The sequence below is a fragment of the Ranitomeya variabilis genome, chromosome 2, assembly GCF_051348905.1.
Source record: "Ranitomeya variabilis isolate aRanVar5 chromosome 2, aRanVar5.hap1, whole genome shotgun sequence".
NCBI classification, from domain to species: domain Eukaryota; kingdom Metazoa; phylum Chordata; class Amphibia; order Anura; family Dendrobatidae; genus Ranitomeya; species Ranitomeya variabilis.
This window is the reverse complement of record NC_135233.1, coordinates 990313731-990337295: the sequence shown is the minus strand read 5'-3', so window position 1 is coordinate 990337295 and position 23565 is coordinate 990313731. Positions and strand designations below refer to the sequence as shown.

General features: G+C 43.7%; 1 protein-coding gene across 2 annotated transcripts in view; it reads left to right on the top strand.

Annotated features, from left to right (window-relative positions):
* The window catches only part of LOC143810089 (allantoinase, mitochondrial-like), a 92703-nt gene that overhangs the window by 45527 nt on the left and 23611 nt on the right, over window positions 1-23565 (top strand). For both annotated transcript variants that reach the window (XM_077292979.1, XM_077292980.1), the window contains 2 exons: window positions 3348-3462; window positions 5593-5739. In XM_077292979.1, the coding sequence (XP_077149094.1) occupies window positions 3348-3462; window positions 5593-5739 (262 nt within the window). The remainder of the gene's footprint in view (window positions 1-3347; window positions 3463-5592; window positions 5740-23565) is intronic.

Below are 23565 nucleotides of genomic sequence, written 5' to 3'. Positions count from 1 at the left end.
GAATTAAAAAAAGATTTGAAGAGACTGGAGATGTGTTTGACAAGCTCAGGTCTGGCAGACCCCTCAAGACAACTGCTCAGGAGGAACGTTTGTTGGTTAAAAAATCCAAAGCAAGCCCCTCTTCCACTGCAGCAGAGCTCCAACAGGCCTGGTCACCTCAAGTCCCTGTGTCAACTAGAATAGTTTGCGTTATTCTGTCTCGAAATGGCCTCCATGGTCGAATCGGTGCCCAGAAGCCAGCACTAAACATAAGGCAAATAAAAAAACATGTGGCATTTGCAAAGTCCCACAGCCTGCTAAACAGATGGACGCTGGAAAGGTGGCAGAAGGTGGATTTCTCTGAGGAATCTTCAGTAGAATTACACCACAGCCACCACAAATACTGCAGGAGACCTACTGGAGCCCGTATGGATCCAAAATACACCCAGAAAACAGTTACATTTGGTGGTGAAAAGATCATGGTCTGGGGTTACATTCAGTATGGGGGTGTGCAAAACATTTGCAAGGTGATTTCTATGTTCCCCACTGGACATATGCCCCAATAGGCTGACACAAAGGCATTTATTGCAGCTTTCCTCCCAACATATGATGAACTGGGCCTAATGCGTAAAAACGATATTAATATTAATATGCCTAGATGAAACCTGCCAGTTTCTGCCAGCACAAGCCTATGTTCAGCCTCACCTCCTTTGTAAAGACATTACCCAGTCCAGAATTCTCGAATACATTGATAATATTGCTATTTCCCCGCTCATAGTCATTTTTCTGAATGCAGGCAGATCTCGAGGCAGAGATTAGTATGATGGCGACTGTTGTGTGTGGGCAGTTTTATTTATGCCTCGGGCCTCATTGTATGATAATCAGTCTACAGAAAAGCCTGTATTATGAATACTTACAAAAGCTGTAACAAAGATCTATATCTACAGATGATGTAAGCGGATGAAAACCTCTTCAGAGGCGATGGAAAATTCACATGTGCTGCATCAAAAAATAGCTGCTTTCAGCCTAAACGTTAATTAAGGTCCTGTAATACACAGATCATATTTCCTATTATCCCATCATAAAATAATAATAGGAGCTGGGTTTGGACAAGGATCTAACTATAATAAATTCAAAGGTTGCAATTGCACCCAGGCTCAGACCCTGGAGACTAAGGGTGGGACTAAGGGCGAGGGGCAATTGGTCCTTTTGGGCTTTATGAGACCAATACTATTAAAAACCTGTGATAGTTGGGGTCTGTTGAGGATTTTGCAATAGGCCCCATGGACTTCAGATTTTGCACCTGGATGTGGGTGGAGCATCAGACTGTGCAGCGATACACCACAAACTGGTAACGCCCAATTGTCACTTTATTCATTCATTTCCAGTACGGATAATAGAGGAACAGCACAATGCAGAGCTCCACTTCTAAGATCAGAGCAGGACAACATCTTTACATGTGTAGGAAACTACAGCTTGCCCAATTCACTTGCATGCTAGGTGGCTCAGTGGTTAGCACTGTTGCTTTGCAGCACTGGGGTCTTGTGTTCAAATCCCACCTAGGAAAACATCTGCAAGGAGTTTGTATGTTCTCCCCGTGTTTGCCTTGGTTTCCTCCAGTTTTCTCCTACACTCCAAAGACATACTGATAGGATACTTAGACTGTGAGCCACATCGGGGACAGTGATGATGATGTCTTTAAAGTGCTGCACAATATGATGGTCTTATAAAAGTGAGTAAAACAAATCAATTAAATGTGTTGTCCAAGACTTTAGCATTGATGAACTATCCTTGGGATAGGTCCTCAATGTCTGATCGGTGGGAGTACAACACTCGGCACCCCACCAATCAGCTGTTCCCAGTATTGACTGGAGCTGCATAGCACAGCCCCGTCTACTGTATAGTTGCTGTGATCAGGTACTGTACATCCATCCACTCTTCAAGTCAATAGGGGGCGGATGTGCAGTGCCCAGCCATGGGTGGGAATCCGCTGTGTCAACGGGAACAGCTGATCAGCGTTGGCGCCGGGTTTTGCACCCATCACCGATCAGACATTGATGACCAATCCTAAGTATAGGCCATCAATATTAAAGTCCTTGAAAAAAACTTTAATTTGTTTTGGTTTACATTCAAGAGGAGATAAAATTTAGGGATCTCGATGAAGATGACTTTTAAAACAAACCTGTCAGTAGATTTTGCCGCTATAAGGTACGTCCACCACCTTTCAGGGCTTATCTACAGCATTCTATAATCCTGTAGATAAGCCCCCGATGTATCCTGAAAGTGAAGAAATATAAGTTATATTATACTTACCCAGGGGGCGGTCCAGTCCGATAGGTGTCGCAGGTGCGGGTCTGGTGCCTCACACCTTCTTGCGACGCCACCCTCCTGTTGCTTCATCACTCCCTGGAATCGCGCTCCTGCGCAGGCGTACTTATCTGCCCTGTTGAGGGCAAAGAAAAGGACCGCAGTGCGCAGGTGCCGGGAAAGGTCAGAGAGGCCCAGCGCCTGCGCACTGCAGTACTTTACTTTGCCCTCAACAGGGCAGATAAGTACGCCTGCGCAGGAGCGCGATGCCGGGGAGTGATGAAGAAGCAGGAGAGCGGCGTTGCAAGAAGATGGGAGGCGCCAGACCCGGACCTGTGACACCTATTGGACCCAACCGCACCGGACCACTCCCCGGGTGAGTATAATAAAAGTTATTTTTCTTACCTTGCAGGTCGGACCGGGGGCTTATCTACAACATTATAGAATGCTGTTGATAAGCCCTGAAAGGCAGTGGCCGCATCTTATAGCGGCAAAATCTGCCGCTATAATTACATTATGATACACACAATATCTGGGTCACATCCATGGGTTTGGGGCAGTATACATAGGATTGGGGACTATTATAGTGAAAATGTATTACTGCCTTTGTATATACTATTTTCTATATATTTATAAGGTTGGCCAAATTCTATATACAGTAGTATACGAGATATTATATAGCCCATGCCATTATATCTCCACATGGCCGCCATATCCATTTACAGATACTATTCTGCTTGAACATATATTTCTGGCTTAGGGTGCAGTTTTTTGAATTTCTGTCACCATTACTGTGTACTGATTTTTGGTACCTTGTGATTTATTGTTTTTATGTATTGATGAATTTCTGTATTCAGTAAATTTTGATACTTTTTTGAGATAGTGGACTTTATTGCTTCTTCTTGGTCTCTGTAGGTTACAAGCAGTTACTCTAAAATAGGCATGAGAGCCAAATCTTACCCAGTTGGAGAGTATGCGAGTACATCTAGGATGAAAGGAGAGATTGTTGGGATCCAGATTCATACAGAACCATAGATATAACATATATTTTGTGTTGGCAGGAACAGTCTCCCTCCTACTACAACTGTGAGCAATTTCCATACAAAACTGGAGGCAGCTCGGGGACAATGCTATGTGGATGTGGCATTTTGGGGAGGAGTGATTCCTAATAATCAGGTAAGAATAATATCATGTTGCAAAATTAATACATTTATGGTTTGTTTTTTTCTTGTGTTTAGCCATACTTTAGTCATACTGGGCTTGATTTTACTTGAATAAATGTGCCAGAATTTTGTTCCAATTTGCAACCAAAATTGGGGAACATGTCTTAAGGGTTTTTAAGACACTTTTTTTTGTGCTTTACTCAACAAGTGGTCATTGGTTATCACAAAAACAGTGTGGCATAGTGTAGAAGGGCGCTGTCTAATGGGATAATATTAACCAAAATGGTGTAAACATTTTGGCACAAAACATGCAACGCAATAGATGGTATAGAAAAAACAGGTGTCTAAAGAAAATTTCTCGTACAGCATGAGCCGTGGTGATAAATTTGGTACACTTAGTTTACTATGTTTAAATGTAGCCTGACAGCTGATACTTGCCACTCGAGCTATGGGCACCGTGTATCAGACATTGACTTTATCATTTGAGATAGTTGTGTTTTTCTTCAAAATACTGCCACGTACAATTAAAAGCTGGCCAGGTACCAGGAAGTTCGGCTGACTAGTGCAAGAGGCCGCTCCCTGGTGGCTTCTTCCCGCCCAGATCCCCCTGAGTGACAGGTCTCTCTCTATGTGTAAATATCCTGCAACATTTCATAGTAAAGCATACCTTGCTGAAATGATACAGCCAGTGTCTTATCCATGCACTTCTCTTTAAATATTAAACCAGATTAGTAAATCTACCCCAATATGTTCAAGTATCCACTAATATGTTGGACTATAACTTTCACAATGTAATAACATAAAAGTGGCACCAAGCATAGTAAGGATGTCCATCCCTGGATACAATTTTTATTTCCAAAGCCCAAAATTCTGTAATTAGGAATTTATTTTAGATTCACAGAGGTCACATTTCTTTTTTTATTCTTTAGTGCCTTAATCCCAATCTCTATATGGATTTAGTATAAAGGCTAACCAGTGATGGCTGCATGGAAAAAGCCAGTCCGTGCACTGTGATGACTGCATGGTCCGTGTTATTGCGCCGTCTGACTGCACCCTTATAAAGAATGTTGGAACTATTTAGAATAGAATTGTGTTCAAACAGAATAAATATACACCTTTATTAACCCCTGCACCATCTTAAAGGGAATCTGACAGTAGCATCACTCTTAGCCGTCTATAAGAGCATGAAGTTCATAGGAAGCTAAATAAAATGATACCTGATATCTGCGATCCGATGTCTTGTTCAAGAGAAATCCATGTTTTTTTAAATATGTAAGTAAGCTGTTAAGATTTATGGGCCGGAAACTGATCTGCATGAGAATCTGCCTCCAGAGCTTATATTAAATGAAAGTGGGAGTTATCAGTGTGAGACGTGTAACTAACACAGAACAGGAGTACTGAACTTAGTCTTCTTACAAACACGTTAGCAGCTGCAGCTCTCACAGCTCTGCTGTATTGCAGCACTTTCTGCCTGTGAGATGGAAGCTGAAGCTGATAGGAACCAGCAGATGTGTCAGGTATCATCACACACAGCTCTGCAGTGAGATCAGGAGGGCAGACTGTCAGTCATTACATGTCTCACACTGGTAACGCCTTCTTTCATTTACAATAAGCTCTGGAGGCAGATTCTCAGGGGGATCTCTGTCCGGCTCACAGATCTGAACAGCTCATTTACATATAAGAAAAACGTGGATTTCTCTGGAGTAAGACATCAGATCGCAGCTATCAATGTATTATTTTATTCAGCTTCCTGTAGCCTACGTTACCATGTAAATCCCTAAATAACCTCTATAACATGAGAGGTTAATTTGCTGTCTTCATTGTGGGTATTAATATGCTTCAAACCCCCTATAAAAGTCTGTGACTTCCCCAGCAATTTGCATGAGTTGATACTGTATATAGGGTTCATGTAAGCGTCATTGAACACTGAGAGGCGCTGTCCTCAAGAATCAGACAAAGCAGGATGCTGCACAAGATCATTGGTTTGTGAATTTCATTATTATAGGTTTACAGGTAAACTAACAGAGCAATACTATAATTATGTAAAAAGTCATTAGCCTTTGAAAGTATATTGCAGATTCTAATTGTTTTTCTTGGTAAGATGACACATTTTTTAATAATTACCTGTGACTTTGTGTTGAAGGTGGAGTTGATCCCTATGCTACAGGCAGGTGTTGCAGGCTTCAAATGCTTCCTTATAAACAGTGGGGTGCCAGAATTTCCTCATGTCAATTTAATGGATCTACACTCAGCTATGTCTGAACTACAGGGGACCAACAGTGTTCTGCTGGTTAGTATACCATATTAAGGCTTGCTCTAGAAAAGTATTAATTCATGTGAAAAACAATGTATCCCAAATTGGACGATTCTGACTCTAGATCTGTCCTGCATCACTGAAAAGTTAGAACAAATATGTGCTAGAGAATGGATGTAACGAAATCATATACACATTTCCCACTTACAGAAATTTAGTTTTAAAGTTTTGTACGGTGTTGAGTAGATTGAGGACAATGAAGAGTTCCAGCAAATTGTTTGTGGTGATAGACCTCTTTAATAGTTACCTACATCTCTGACAGTTTATTTTATGATTATTGTGGGTCTAAATAAAAGACATTAAGATATTCATAAATAAATGAATACAGGTGCATCTCACAAAATTAGAATATCATCAAAAAGTTAAATTATTTCAGTTTTTCAATACAAAAAGTAAAACTCATACTCATTACAAACAGAGTGATCTATTTCAAGTGTTTATTTCTGTTAATGTTGATGATTATGGCTTACAGCCAATGAAAACCCAAAAGTCATCATCTCAGTAAATTAGAATACTTTATATCACCAGCTTGAAAAATGATTTTAAAGTTCGAAATGTTGGCCTACTGAAATGTATATTCATGAAATACACTCAATACTTGGTCGGGGCTCCTTTTGCATGAATTACTGCATCAATGCGGCTTGGCATGGAGGCGATTAGCCTGTGGCACTGCTGAGGTGTTATGGAAGCCCAGGTTACTTTGATAGCATCCTTCAGCTCGTCTGCATTGTTGGATCTGGTGTCTCTCATCTTCCTCTTGACAATACCCCTTAGATTCTCTATGGGGTTAAGGTCAGGCGAGTTTGCAGAGCAATCAAGCACAGTGATACTGTTGTTTTTAAACCAGGTATTGGTACTTTTGTCAGTGTGGACAGGTGCCAAGTCCTGCTGGAGAATGACATTTCCATCTCCAAAAAGCTTGTCAGCAGAGGGAAGCATGAAGTGCTCTAATATTTCCTGGTAGACAGCTGCGCTGACTTTGGTCTTGATAAAACTTAGTGGACCTACACCAGCAGATGACATGGCTCCCCAAACCATCACTGATTGTGGAAACTTCACACTAGACCTCAAGCATCTTGGACTGTGTGCCTCTCCACTCTTCCTCCAGACTCTGGGACCCTGATTTCCAAGGTCTAGTGTGAAGTATCCACAATCAGTGATGGTTTGGGGAGCCATGTCATCTGCTGGTGTAGGTCCACTAAGTTTTATCAAGACCAAAGTCAGCGCAGCTGTCTACCAGGAAATATTAGAGCATTTCATGCTTCCCTCTGCCGACAAGCTTTATGGAGATGGAAATTTCATTCTCCAGCAGGACTTGGCACGTGTCCACACTGCCAAAAGTACCAATTCCTGGTTTATAAATAACAGTATCATTGTATTTGATTGGGCAGCAAACTCGTCTGACCTTAACCCCATCGAGAATCTATGGGGTATTGTCAAGAGGAAGATGAGACACCAGACCTAACAATGCAGACGAGCTGAAGGCTGCTATCAAAGCAACCTGGGCTTCCATAGCACCTCAGCAGTGCCACAGGCTGATCGCCTCCATGCCATGCCACATTGATGCAGTAATTGATGAAAAAGGAGCCCCAATCAAGTATTGAGTGCATTTACTGAGCATACATTTCAGATAAACAACATTTTGGATTTTAAAATAATTTTTTCAAGCTGGTGTCATAAGGTATTCTAATTTACTGAGATAATGACTTTTGGGTTTTTATTGGTTGTAAGCCATAATCATCAAAAATAAAACACTTGTAATAGATCACTCTGTTTGCAATGCCTTTATATAATATATGAGTTTCACTTTTTGTATTGAAGAACTGAAATAAATTAACTTTTTGATGATATTCTAATTTTGTGAGATGCACATATATATATATATATATATATATATATATATATATATATATATATATATATATATATATATATATATATGTATATATATATATATATATATATATATATATATATATATATATATATATATAGTGTAGATATACAGTACAGACCAAAAGTTTGGACACACCTTCCCATTTAAAGATTTTTCTGCATTTTCATGACTATGAAAATTGTACATTCACACTGAAGGCATCAAAACTATGAATTAACACATGTGGAATTATATACTTAACAAAAAAGTGTGAAACAACTGAAATTATGTCTTATATTCTAGGTTCTTCAAAGTAGCCACCTTTTGCTTTGATGACTGCTTTGCACACTCTTGGCATTCTCTTGATGAGCTTCAAGAGGTAGTCACCGGTAATGGTTTTCACTTCACAGGTGTGCCCTGTCAGGTTTAATAAGTGGGATTTCTTGCCTTGTAAATGGGGATGGGACCATCAGTTGTGTCGTGCAGAAGTCTGGTGGATACACAGCTGATAGTCCTACTGAATAGACTGTTAGAATTTGTTTTATGGCAAGAAAAAAGCAGCTACGTAAAGAAAAATGAGTGGCCATCATTACTTTAAGAAATGAAGGTCAGTCAGTCCGAAAAATTGGGAAAACTTTGAAAGTGTCCCCAAGTGCAGTGGCAAAAACCATCAAGCGCTACAAAGAAACTGGCTCACATGAGGACCGCCCCAGGAAAGGAAGACCAAGAGTCACCTCTGCTTCTGAGGATAAGTTTATCTGAGTCACCAGCCTCAGAAATCGCATGTTAACAGCAGCTCAGATTAGAGACCAGGTCAATGCCACACAGAGTTCTAGCAGCACACACATCTCTACAACAACTGTTAAGAGGAGACTTTGTGCAGCAGGCCTTTATGGTAAAATAGCTGCTAGGAAACCACTGCTAAGGACAGGCAACAAGCAGAAGAGACTTGTTTGGGCTAAAGAACACAAGGAATGGACATTAGACCAGTGGAAATCTGTGCTTTGGTCTGATGAGTCCAAATTTGAGATCTTTGGTTCCAACCACCGTGTCTTTGTGCGACGCAGAAAAGGTGAACGGATGGACTCTACATGCCTGGTTCCCACCGTGAAGCATGGAAGAGGAGGTGTGATGGTGTGGGGGTGCTTTGCTGGTGACACTCTTGGGCATTTATTCAAAATTGAAGGCATACTGAACCATCAATTATTTTTGAACAGGACAATGACCCCAAACACACCTCCAGGCTGTGTAAGGGCTATTTGACCAAGAAGGAGAGTGATGGGGTGCTACGCCAGTTGAACTGGCCTCCACAGTCAACCGACCTGAACCCAATCGAGATAATATAGGGTGAGCTGGACCGCAGAGTGACGGCAAAAGGGCCAACAAGTGCTAAGCATCTCTGGGAAATCCTTCAAGATTGTTGGAAGACCATTCCCGGTGACTACCTCTTGAAGCTCATCAAGAGAATGCCAAGAGTGTGCAAAGCAGTCACAAAAGCAAAAGGTGGCTACTTTGAAGAACCTAGAATATAAGACATATTTTCAGTTGTTTCACACTTTTTTGTTAAGTATATAATTCCACATGTGTTAATTCATAGTTTTGATGCCTTCAGTGTGAATTGTACAATTTTCATAGTTATGAAAATACAGAAAAATCTTTAACTGAGAAGGTGTGTCCAAACTTTAGGTCTGTACTGTGTATGTATACTGTATATGTTATTTAGCTTGTGGAGCTTACATGTAATGCATTACAATGCTGACTGCTCTATTTCATTTTTTCAATATTGGGTCAAATGAACTCTTTGCAGTCCCTTTATGACCCCTCTTGAAGCTGATCTAAGCTAAATTTCTGCTTGTTTCACATTCATTTTATTATTATTTTTTTAGATTTGAGTTTATATTCATGAGAGGTCAGAAAGTAGCTGCAGAGAGCTTACTTGATCAAATGACAATAGAACAATCTAAAGCAGTCTGCACTGTGGTGTTTTACGTGCATGCTCTACAAGTCAAATGATAGAGGATTTTATCAAATCTCTATTTCTAAAAGTACATTAAAAGCAATAATAATAATATAGTGTTGAAATGTGTATATAGCTTTTAACTTAGGAGATCTGAAAAGTCCCGAAATACCCCACAACCGCATAAACATCTTTATTTTCTCATGGAACACCTCAAATACTTTAAACTTTTTTTTTTCTCTAGGCATTTTTGTATAAAGTTATCTTGGCTGAGTTGAAGAGGTTTTCTGCGCTTATCATATTTATCACCTATCGTTAGGAGAGGTCATCAATATCTTATTGGTGGAGGTCAAAACCCAGCAGCCCCACTGATCAGCTGTTTCCAACTCCATTGCTGGACAGATGTAAACAACGAAAGTAACCAAACAGCACAGCTTGGTTCACTGTGTAGTGTTCTTTCTCAGGATTTTGTAGTTTAGTTACTATTCATTTCAATAATAGCTTCAATTTTCAAACATTGATTCGAAAGCTTAAAGGGAACTTGTCACCAGATTTTTGCTACCTATTCTGAGAGCATTAGAATGTAGGGGCAGATACCTGGATTCCAGCAATGTGTCACTTACTTTACTGGTCGCTGCAGGTCACCGCTAGTACATCATGCTTCTCTCATATGGGGTAGCAATAGCCTAGTGACAGATTCCTTAAAGGTAAGAGATTGGAACTCCTTTTAAACTATAGAATGCTTACTATTTGTAGATTTATTGATGGTTTTTGAGGATACATTTTTATGGACAAAAGAGCCAAAGGAATTCCAGACTAAAGGTTCTATTGGCTTTTCCTTTTTCTATAAATACTTTCATTACCAAAAGGAAAAAACACCAAAACTTTTTCTGCACTCATGGTTAGTGGTTGGGTGAAGCCATTTATTGTCAAACTACTGTTTTCTCTTTTTAAATCATAATGACAACCCAAAACATTCAAATGACCCTGATCAAAAGTTCACATACCCTGGTGATTTTGGCCTGATAACATGCACAGAAGTTGGCACAAATGGGTTTGAATGGCTGCTAAAGGTAACATCCTCACCTTTGACCTGTTTGCTTGTAATCAGTGTGTGTACAGTATATGAGTGAGTTTCTGGGATCCAGACAGACTTTTGTGTTGTGAATTTGGATTCTGGGCTCCCCCGGTGGCTACTGGTGGAATTGAACTGGTGTCTTCATCTTCTCTGTTCACCTGTTCCCATCAAGTTGTGGGAGTCGCTATATAACCTTGCTTCTCTGTTAGTTGCTTGCCGGTCAACAATGTTATCAGAAGCCTCTCTGTGCTTGTTCCTGCTCCTAGACAACTACTAGATAAGTTGGACTCTTGTCCATGTTTGTTTTTGCATTTTTGTTCCAGTTCACAGCTGTAGTTTCGTTACTGTGTCTGGAAAGCTCTTGTGAACAGGAATTGCCACTCTGGTGTTATGAGTTAATGCCAGAGTTTTAAAGTAATTTCTGGATGGTGTTTTGATAGGGTTTTCAGCTGACCATGAAAGTGTCCTTTCTGTCTTCTGCTATGTAGTAAGTGGACCTCAAATTTGCTAAACCTATTTTCATACTACGTTTGTTATTTCATCTTAACTCACCGCCAATACATGTGGGGGGCCTCTGTCTCCTTTCGGGGTATTTCTCTAGAGGTGAGCTAGGACTAATGTTTTCCTCTGCTAGCTTTATTTAGTCCTCCGGCTGGTGCTGGGCATCTAGAATCAACGTAGGCATGCTACCCGGCCACTGCTAGTTGTGCGTTAGGTTTAGTTCATGGTCAGCTCAGTTTCCATCTTCCAAGAGCTAGTTCCTATATATGCTGATGCTATGTTCTCTTGCCATTGAGATCATGACAGTTTGACCGGCCAACAAAGTGTTAATTGTTTGGGCTGAAGCAGGAGATAGAGAAGTGTTTAAGGGAAATTTTTTTTTTTTTTTTTTTTTTTTTTTTCCTTCAGAGTTTTGCTGCCTAGCCCTTAATTGCTGTCTAGCTGCTTCTTACCTCCTCTTAACCCTTGAATGGCTCTGTGTCCACCTGTTTGTAATGGATCTTCAGAGTGTAACTGCAGGTTTGAATAATCTCGCCACAAAAGTACAAAAATTGCAAGATTTTGTTTTTCATGCACCTGTATCTGAGCCGAGAATTCCTTTGCCGGAATTTTTCTCGGGGAATAGATCCGGGTTTCAGAATTTTCGAAATAATTGCAAATTATTTTTGTCCCTGAAATCTCGCTCTGCTGGAGACCCTGCACAGCAGGTCAGGATTGTGATTTCCTTGCTCCGGGGCGACCCTCAAGACTGGGCTTTTTCATTGACACCAGGGGATCCTGCGTTGCTCAATGTGGATGCGTTTTTTCTGGCCTTGGGGTTGCTTTATGACGAACCTCATTTGGAGCTTCAGGCAGAAAAAACTTTGATGTCCCTATCTCAGGGGCAAGATGAAGCGGAAATTTACTGCCAAAGATTCCGTAAATGGTCTGTGCTTACTCAGTGGAATGAGTGCGCCCTGGCGGCGACTTTCAGAGAGGGTCTCTCTGATGCCATTAAGGATGTTATGGTGGGGTTCCCTGTGCCTGCGGGTCTGAATGAGTCCATGACAATGGCTATTCAGATCGATAGGCGTCTGCGGGAGCGCAAACCAGTGCACCATCTGGCGGTTTCCACTGAGAGGTCGCCAGAGAGTATGCAGTGTGATAGAATTCTGTCCCGAAGCGAGCGGCAGAATTTTAGACGGAAAAATGGGTTGTGTTTCTATTGTGGTGATTCTACTCATGTTATATCAGCATGCTCTAAGCGCACTAAAAAGCTTGGTAAATCTGTTTCCATTTGCACCTTACCGTCTAAGTTTATTCTATCTGTGACCCTGATTTGCTCTTTGTCATCTATTACCACGGACGCCTATGTCGACTCTGGCGTCGCTTTGAGTCTTATGGATTGGTCCTTTGCCAAACGCTGTGGGTATGATTTAGAGCCTTTGGAGACTCCTATTCCTCTGAAGGGGATTGACTCCACCCCATTGGCTAATAATAAACCACAATACTGGACACAAGTAACTATGCGTATTAATCCGGATCACCAGGAGATTATTCGCTTTCTGGTGCTGTATAATCTACATGATGATTTGGTGTTAGGATTGCCTTGGCTGCAATCTCACAACCCAGTCCTCGACTGGAGAGCTATGTCTGTGTTGAGCTGGGGATGTAAGGGGGCTCATGGGGATGTACCTGTGGTTTCCATTTCATCATCTATTCCCTCTGAAATTCCTGAGTTCCTGTCTGACTATCGTGACGTCTTTGAAGAATCCAAGCTTGGTTCGTTACCTCCGCACCGAGAGTGCGATTGTGCCATAGATTTAATCCCGGGTAGTAAATACCCAAAGGGTCGTTTATTTAATCTGTCTGTGCCTGAACATGCTGCTATGCGAGAATATATAAAGGAGTCCTTGGAAAAGGGACATATTCGTCCATCGTCATCTCCCTTAGGAGCCGGTTTTTTCTTTGTGTCAAAAAAAGGCGGCTCTTTGAGACCATGTATTGATTATCGGCTTTTGAATAAAATCACTGTTAAATATCAATACCCATTGCCGTTGCTGACGGATTTGTTTGCTCGCATAAAGGGGGCCAAGTGGTTCTCTAAGATTGACCTTCGGGGGGCGTATAATTTGGTGCGAATCAGGCAGGGGGATGAGTGGAAAACCGCATTTAATACGCCCGAGGGCCACTTTGAGTATTTAGTGATGCCTTTTGGTCTTTCAAATGCTCCGTCAGTTTTCCAGTCCTTTATGCATGATATTTTTCGCGATTATTTGGATAAATTTATGATTGTGTATCTGGATGATATTCTGATTTTTTCGGATGACTGGGACTCTCATGTCCAGCAAGTCAGGAGGGTTTTTCAGGTTTTGCGGTCTAATTCTTTGTGTGTGAAGGGTTCTAAGTGTGTTTTTGGGGTACAGAGGATTTCCTTTTTGGGATATATTTTTTCCCCCTCTTCCATTGAAATGGATCCTGTCAAGGTTCAAGCCATTTGTGATTGGACGCAGCCCTCTTCTCTTAAGAGTCTTCAGAAATTTTTGGGCTTTGCTAACTTTTATCGTCGATTTATTGCTGGTTTTTCGGATATTGCTAAGCCATTGACCGATTTGACTAAGAAGGGTGCTGATGTTGCTGATTGGTCCCCTGATGCTGTGGAGGCCTTTCGGGAGCTTAAGCGCCGTTTTTCCTCTGCCCCTGTGTTGCGTCAGCCTGATGTTGCTCTACCTTTTCAGGTTGAGGTCGACGCTTCTGAGATCGGAGCTGGGGCAGTGTTGTCGCAGAAAAGTTCTGACTGCTCCGTGATGAGGCCTTGTGCCTTCTTTTCCCGTAAATTTTCGCCCGCTGAGCGGAATTATGATGTTGGGAATCGGGAGCTTTTGGTCATGAAGTGGGCTTTTGAGGAGTGGCGCCATTGGCTTGAGGGGGCCAGACATCAGGTGGTGGTATTGACTGACCACAAAAATTTGATTTATCTTGAGACCGCCAGGCGCCTGAATCCTAGACAGGCGCGCTGGTCATTATTTTTCTCTCGGTTTAATTTTGTGGTGTCATACCTACCGGGTTCTAAGAATGTTAAGGCGGATGCCCTTTCTAGGAGTTTTGAGCCTGACTCGCCTGGTAACTCTGAGCCCACAGGTATCCTTAAGGATGGAGTGGTATTGTCAGCCGTTTCTCCAGACCTGCGGCGGGCCTTGCAGGAGTTTCAGGCGGATAGACCTGATCGTTGCCCACCTGATAAACTGTTTGTTCCTGATGATTGGACCAGTAGAGTCATCTCTGAGGTTCATTCTTCTGCGTTGGCAGGTCATCCTGGCATTTTTGGTACCAGGGATTTGGTGGCAAGGTCCTTCTGGTGGCCTTCCCTGTCACGAGATGTGCGAGGCTTTGTGCAGTCTTGTGACGTTTGTGCTCGGGCCAAGCCTTGTTGTTCTCGGGCTAGTGGATTATTGTTGCCCTTGCCTATTCCTAAGAGGCCTTGGACGCACATCTCGATGGATTTTATTTCAGATCTGCCGGTTTCTCAGAAGATGTCTGTCATCTGGGTGGTGTGTGACCGTTTTTCTAAGATGGTCCATTTGGTTCCTCTGCCCAAGTTGCCTTCTTCTTCCGAGTTGGTTCCTCTGTTTTTTCAAAATGTTGTTCTTTTGCATGGTATTCCTGAGAATATCATTTCTGACAGAGGGACCCAATTCGTGTCTAGATTTTGGCGGGCATTCTGTGCTAGGATGGGCATAGATTTATCTTTTTCGTCCGCTTTCCATCCTCAGACGAATGGCCAGACCGAGCGGACTAATCAGACCCTGGAGACATATCTGAGGTGTTTTGTGTCTGCTGACCAGGATGATTGGGTTGCTTTTTTGCCATTGGCGGAGTTCGCTCTCAATAATCGGGCCAGCTCTGCCACTTTGGTGTCCCCGTTTTTCTGTAATTCGGGGTTTCATCCTCGATTTTCCTCTGGTCAGGTGGAATCTTCGGATTGTCCTGGAGTGGATGCTGTGGTGGAGAGATTGCATCAGATCTGGGGGCAGGTGGTGGACAATTTGAGGTTGTCCCAGGAGAAGACTCAGCTTTTTGCCAACCGCCACCGTCGTGTTGGTCCTCGGCTTTGTGTTGGGGATTTGGTGTGGTTGTCTTCTCGTTTTGTCCCTATGAGGGTCTCTTCTCCTAAGTTTAAGCCTCGGTTCATCGGCCCGTATAAGATATTGGAGATCCTTAACCCTGTTTCCTTCCGTTTGGACCTCCCTGCATCCTTTTCTATTCATAACGTTTTTCATCGGTCATTATTGCGCAGGTATGAGGTACCGGTTGTGCCTTCCGTTGAGCCTCCTGCTCCGGTGTTGGTTGAGGGTGAGTTGGAGTACGTTGTGGAGAAAATCTTAGACTCCCGTGTTTCCAGACGGAGACTCCAGTATCTGGTCAAGTGGAAGGGATACGGCCAGGAGGATAATTCTTGGGTGAATGCATCTGATGTTCATGCCTCTGATCTGGTTCGTGCCTTTCATAGGGCCCATCCTGATCGCCCTGGTGGTTCTGGTGAGGGTTCGGTGCCCCCTCCTTGAGGGGGGGGTACTGTTGTGAATTTGGATTCTGGGCTCCCCCGGTGGCTACTGGTGGAATTGAACTGGTGTCTTCATCTTCTCTGTTCACCTGTTCCCATCAAGTTGTGGGAGTCGCTATATAACCTTGCTTCTCTGTTAGTTGCTTGCCGGTCAACAATGTTATCAGAAGCCTCTCTGTGCTTGTTCCTGCTCCTAGACAACTACTAGATAAGTTGGACTCTTGTCCATGTTTGTTTTTGCATTTTTGTTCCAGTTCACAGCTGTAGTTTCGTTACTGTGTCTGGAAAGCTCTTGTGAACAGGAATTGCCACTCTGGTGTTATGAGTTAATGCCAGAGTTTTAAAGTAATTTCTGGATGGTGTTTTGATAGGGTTTTCAGCTGACCATGAAAGTGTCCTTTCTGTCTTCTGCTATGTAGTAAGTGGACCTCAAATTTGCTAAACCTATTTTCATACTACGTTTGTTATTTCATCTTAACTCACCGCCAATACATGTGGGGGGCCTCTGTCTCCTTTCGGGGTATTTCTCTAGAGGTGAGCTAGGACTAATATTTTCCTCTGCTAGCTTTATTTAGTCCTCCGGCTGGTGCTGGGCATCTAGAATCAACGTAGGCATGCTACCCGGCCACTGCTAGTTGTGCGTTAGGTTTAGTTCATGGTCAGCTCAGTTTCCATCTTCCAAGAGCTAGTTCCTATATATGCTGATGCTATGTTCTCTTGCCATTGAGATCATGACACTTTTGCATCTTTCATCCAGCCATTGACATTTCTGGATTGTGAGTCATGGGGAAGGCAAAAGAATTGTCATCGGATCTATGGGAACAGGTAGTTGAACTGTATAAAACAGGAAAGGGAAGAAATCCAAGGAATTGATAATGCCAGTCAGCAGCGTTCAAACTGTGATTAATAAATGGAAAATCAGGTGTTCTGTAAAAACAAAACCATGGTCAGGTAGACGAACAAAAATGTCATCCACAACTGCCAGGAAAATTGTTGGGAATGCAAAGAAAAACCCACAAAAAACATCAGCTGAAATACTGGACTCTCTGAAAACTAGTGGTGTGGATGTCTCAAGATGCACAATAAGGAGGCACTTAAACAAAAAAATGGGCTGCATGGTCGAGTCGCCAGAAGAAAGCCATTACTGAGCAAATGCCACAAAGTATCTCACCTACAATACGCAAAACAGCACAGAGACAAGCCTCAAAACTTCTGGAACAAGGTAATTTGGAGAAATGAGACCAAAATTCAACTTTTTGGCCACAATCATAAACGTTACATTTGGAGAGAGGTCAACAAGGCCTATGATGAAAGCACTGAAAAGCACGGAGGTGGATCGCTGATGTTTTGGGGATGTGTGAGTTACAAAGGCACAGGAAACTTGGTCAAAGTTGAAGGACAGATGAATGCAGCACGTTATCAGCAAATACTGGAGGCAAATTTGCAATCATTAGCCTGGAAGCTGTGCATGGGACATACTTGGACGTTCCAACATGACAACAATTCAAAACACAAGGCCAAGTCGACCTGTCATTGGCTACAGCAGAACAAAGTGAAGGATCTGGAGAGGCCATCTCAGTCTCCTAACATCAATATCATTGTGCCACTCTGGGGAGATCTCAAGCGCGGAGTTCATGCTAGACAACCCAGGAATTTTCAGGAACTGGTGGATTTTTGCCAAAAGGCGTGGGCAGCTTTACCATCTGACAACATAAAGAACCTCATCCACAACTACCACAAAAGACTTCAAGCTATCATTGATGTTAGCGGGGGCAATACGCGGTATTAAGGAATGGGGTATGTGAACTTTTGATCAGGGTCATTTGGATGTTTTGGGTTGTCATTTTGATTTAAAAAGAGAAAACACAGTAAGTTTGACAATAAATGGCTTCACCCAACAACTAACCATGAGTGGAGAAAAAGATTTGTGTTATCATTCATATTATCTAAAAAAAAGGCCAAGAAAGCAAAAATTTTGCCGGGGTACAGTATGTAAACTTTTGAGCACAACTGTATTGTTCTTGTACAGCGGACCCCTTCTGTCTGTGTCCGTTCCTGTAGGTGTCACTCATGTTAGCGTTTTTCGACGCCAGAGGAGAGGACATGATGGGACAAGGTGTAGGCAATAAATTGGCTACATTGCAGACAATGATGCAGGTTTATGCCAAGTGATAGCATTGATATACACATGATTAGGGCAGAGGAGATGTTCTCCAGAAGACAGGGAGCCTCTCCTCTAGTACATGCCATCTGGCATTTAGGAAATAAAAACTGAGGAAGACAAAACGGTCTTCACCTTTTATCTTGGGATTCCTTACCGGTGGGCAGGAAGTCTCATGGGCAAGCAGAAGAGAAGAGGCATAGTATGTTTCTCACATGCTTTGTTAGAATATACTTTGGTAAAAATATGACTAAAACGAAAATGTCTCCGGTACTACAGTCTGTGTGTGTCACATGCAGGATTTCACCAAGAGATGACAGCGATCCACTTGCATGCATATTAATATTCTCCAGACAATGCTTCTGTCACCGACTCCCCAGCTGTCATGTAAATATACAGCCTCATGCCAAACTGTGAGAAGCCATATATTCTCATTTATCAGCCGCGTGTCACTGTCACATTCCCGCTGCATTTGTTGAATACTTACTCGTTACTTACAAACAGATGCTTATATTTTCATATCAAAGGCAATTAGGGATTTTTGTGTCTATTTTTGATTGTCTTATGGTACTAGTGTAAGAAATAAGATATTCTGTTTTACTGATCCAAATAAAAACTTGATTTTCTCTTCTGTCATGCATGAAGGTACAATATCAGCCAAAGCAGTCACAGGAAAAAGGGGCTTATGGGGAGACACAGGACCCTCACTGCTGTGGGAAGTGGCAGCCACATAGCCAGAGATGATGATGCAGAGATTATGCATTTCTCTTTTCTCCATTGCCCCTAACAGAACTCTTTAGATTCAGTTTTAAAGTGGTATTCATACAGTACAGACCAAAAGTTTGGACACACCTTCTCATTTAAAGATTTTTCTGTATTTTCATGACTATGAAAATTGTACATTCACACTGAAGGCTTCAAAACTATGAATTAACACATGTGGAATTATAAACTTAAAGGGCCACTGTCACCCCCCTCCAGCCGTTATAAACTAAAAGAGCCACCTTGTCACTGGCGTAGCTAGAGCTTTTGCCGCCCGGGGCTGATTCCGAGTTTGCCCCCCCCCCATTGCCGTCACTCAACGCCGGGCACCGCCCCCTCAGCACTGTTTACCCATGAAATCCGGTGCCTGTGTAGCGCCTCCACTGCCGCAGGGCCGAGGGGTACCCGGTGCCGGGCCTCGGAGTCTCTGCTCCGGGGTTGTCACAGTGGCTAGGCCCGGTCCGTGACCCTGCCGAGGGGCGCACAGTGAAATAGGTATAACGGATGCTGGTGATGAGGCTGTGGTGGTGCAGTGCAGTAAATAACGAGGACACCAGGTTGCAGTCTCTTTACCTCTTTACTGAAGATCTCTGGGTCCTCAGTCCAGAATACGGTTCACCAGGCTGCGCAAGTCCGGCCGGTCCAATGGCACCTCCAGAGTTCTCCTCACAGGTGGAAATCGGTGCCTTCCTTCTAGCGCTTTGTGTTGTGGTCCTTCCCTGCTGTGCTTACGGAAAGTCCCCACAACTGTTGTGTCTGTTTCTTAAGTTCCCTCACAACTCAGTTAGATGATGTTCTGCTAATCCTCCGTCCCTCCCTGGTGTTCTGGTTGGGACGGCACCCGTTTGACGGGTAGGCTCGGAGCTCTTCCGGGACCCTAGAGTCGCCCCTCTCCACAAGTTGCCCCCCAAGACTGCATAGGTGATTTAAGTTAGACAGCCCGCCTTAGACTGACTGTCCTGCCGCTGTTTGGAGTATTGCTTGAAGCTGAATGTTATTATACTCCCTCGGCGTTCCGGCCACCGGTAGTGCGCCTCAGTAGGATGTTGCCTCGGTCTTACAGCACGACCCCTACTGGTATTTCTCCTTTTGCGTGATCTCGTTTCTCACTCAGCACAATCTTTCTCTCTTCTAGTCCTTCCTTGGGCACCGCCGCTACCCGGAGCAGGCACGGTCCCGTTACGTTCGTTCAAGTTGCCAAGCCTCTGTCAGGATCCCACCCCTGACAGAGACCCTACTGTATCTTCCCCACAACACCCTCTGCCACAAGGTGTTGCCTGGTTCCAACCCAGTCAGCTTTCTGATCTAACTTCCTGCCTGACCCCCAGTTTACCCACTATGGTGGGGAGTGGCCTAATGAATAGAACCCTTAGCTCCCCCCGGAGGCCCGACTGTGAAATGTATTGGTGTCTGTGATACCTGATCAGATGAACTCCTTCAGTGCAATCGGACGCACCATAGCTCCCCTGTCATGATCTCAATGGCAAGAGAACATAGCATAAGCATATATAGGAACTAGCTCTTGGAAGATGGGAACTGAGCTGACCATGAACTAAACCTAACGCACAACTAGCAGTGGCCGGGTAGCATGCCTACGTTGATTCTAGATGCCCAGCACCAGCCGGAGGACTAAATAATGCTAGCAGAGGAAAATATCAGTCCTAGCTCACCTCTAGAGAAATACCCCGAAAGGAGACAGAGGCCCCCCACATGTATTGGCGGTGAATTAAGATGAAATAACAAACGTAGTATGAAAATAGGTTTAGCAAATTTGAGGTCCACTTACTACATAGCAGAAGACAGAAAGGACACTTTCATGGTCAGCTGAAAACCCTATCAAAACACCATCCAGAAATTACTTTAAAACTCTGGCATTAACTCATAACACCAGAGTGGCAATTCCTGTTCACAAGAGCTTTCCAGACACAGTAACGAAACTACAGCTGTGAACTGGAACAAAAATGCAAAAACAAACATGGACAAGAGTCCAACTTATCTAGTAGTTGTCTAGGAGCAGGAACAAGCACAGAGAGGCTTCTGATAACATTGTTGACCGGCAAGCAACTAACAGAGCAGCAAGGTTATATAGCGACTCCCACATCTTGATGGGAACAGGTGAACAGAGAAGATGAAAACACCAGTTCAATTCCACCAGTAGCCACCGGGGGAGCCCAGAATCCAAATTCACAACAGTACCCCCCCCTCAAGGAGGGGGCACCGAACCCTCACCAGAACCACCAGGGCGATCAGGATGGGCCCTATGAAAGGCACGAACCAGATCAGAGGCATGAACATCAGATGCATTCACCCAAGAATTATCCTCCTGGCCGTATCCCTTCCACTTGACCAGATACTGGAGTCTCCGTCTGGAAACACGAGAGTCTAAGATTTTCTCCACAACGTACTCCAACTCACCCTCAACCAACACCGGAGCAGGAGGCTCAACGGAAGGCACAACCGGTACCTCATACCTGCGCAATAATGACCGATGAAAAACGTTATGAATAGAAAAGGATGCAGGGAGGTCCAAACGGAAGGAAACAGGGTTAAGAATCTCCAATATCTTATACGGGCCGATGAACCGAGGCTTAAACTTAGGAGAAGAGACCCTCATAGGGACAAAACGAGAAGACAACCACACCAAATCCCCAACACAAAGCCGAGGACCAACACGACGGTGGCGGTTGGCAAAAAGCTGAGTCTTCTCCTGGGACAACCTCAAATTGTCCACCACCTGCCCCCAGATCTGATGCAATCTCTCCACCACAGCATCCACTCCAGGACAATCCGAAGATTCCACCTGACCAGAGGAAAATCGAGGATGAAACCCCGAATTACAGAAAAACGGGGACACCAAAGTGGCAGAGCTGGCCCGATTATTGAGAGCGAACTCTGCCAATGGCAAAAAAGCAACCCAATCATCCTGGTCAGCAGACACAAAACACCTCAGATATGTCTCCAGGGTCTGATTAGTCCGCTCGGTCTGGCCATTCGTCTGAGGATGGAAAGCGGACGAAAAAGATAAATCTATGCCCATCCTAGCACAGAATGCCCGCCAAAATCTAGACACGAATTGGGTCCCTCTGTCAGAAATGATATTCTCAGGAATACCATGCAAACGAACAACATTTTGAAAAAACAGAGGAACCAACTCGGAAGAAGAAGGCAACTTGGGCAGAGGAACCAAATGGACCATCTTAGAGAAACGGTCACACACCACCCAGATGACAGACATCTTCTGAGAAACAGGCAGATCTGAAATAAAATCCATCGAGATGTGCGTCCAAGGCCTCTTAGGAATAGGCAAGGGCAACAATAATCCACTAGCCCGAGAGCAACAAGGCTTGGCCCGAGCACAAACGTCACAAGACTGCACAAAGCTTCGCACATCTCGTGACAGGGAAGGCCACCAGAAGGACCTTGCCACCAAATCCCTGGTACCAAAAATGCCAGGATGACCTGCCAACGCAGAAGAATGAACCTCAGAGATGACTCTACTGGTCCAATCATCAGGAACAAACAGTTTATCAGGTGGGCAACGATCCGGTCTATCTGCCTGAAACTCCTGCAAGGCCCGCCGCAGGTCTGGAGAAACGGCTGACAATACCACTCCATCCTTAAGGATACCTGTGGGCTCAGAGTTACCAGGCGAGTCAGGCTCAAAACTCCTAGAAAGGGCATCCGCCTTAACATTCTTAGAACCCGGTAGGTATGACACCACAAAATTAAACCGAGAGAAAAATAATGACCAGCGCGCCTGTCTAGGATTCAGGCGCCTGGCGGTCTCAAGATAAATCAAGTTTTTGTGGTCAGTCAATACCACCACCTGATGTCTGGCCCCCTCAAGCCAATGGCGCCACTCCTCAAAAGCCCACTTCATGGCCAAAAGCTCCCGATTCCCAACATCATAATTCCGCTCAGCGGGCGAAAATTTACGGGAAAAGAAGGCACAAGGCCTCATCACGGAGCAGTCAGAACTTTTCTGCGACAACACTGCCCCAGCTCCGATCTCAGAAGCGTCGACCTCAACCTGAAAAGGTAGAGCAACATCAGGCTGACGCAACACAGGGGCAGAGGAAAAACGGCGCTTAAGCTCCCGAAAGGCCTCCACAGCATCAGGGGACCGATCAGCAACATCAGCACCCTTCTTAGTCAAATCGGTCAATGGCTTAGCAATATCCGAAAAACCAGCAATAAATCGACGATAAAAATTAGCAAAGCCCAAAAATTTCTGAAGACTCTTAAGAGAAGAGGGCTGCGTCCAATCACAAATAGCTTGAACCTTGACAGGATCCATTTCAATGGAAGAGGGAGAAAAAATATATCCCAAAAAGGAAATCCTCTGTACCCCAAAAACACACTTAGAACCCTTCACACACAAAGAATTAGACCGCAAAACCTGGAAAACCCTCCTGACTTGCTGGACATGAGAGTCCCAGTCATCCGAAAAAATCAGAATATCATCCAGATACACAATCATAAATTTGTCCAAATAATCGCGAAAAATATCATGCATAAAGGACTGGAAAACTGACGGAGCATTTGAAAGACCAAAAGGCATCACTAAATACTCAAAGTGGCCCTCGGGCGTATTAAATGCGGTTTTCCACTCATCCCCCTGCCTGATTCGCACCAAATTATACGCCCCACGAAGGTCAATCTTAGAGAACCACTTGGCCCCCTTTATGCGAGCAAACAAATCAGTCAGCAACGGCAAAGGGTATTGATATTTTACAGTGATTTTATTCAAAAGCCGATAATCGATACATGGTCTCAAAGAGCCGTCTTTTTTTGACACAAAGAAAAAACCGGCTCCTAAGGGAGATGACGATGGACGAATATGTCCCTTTTCCAAGGACTCCTTTATATATTCTCGCATAGCAGCATGTTCAGGCACAGACAGATTAAATAAACGACCCTTTGG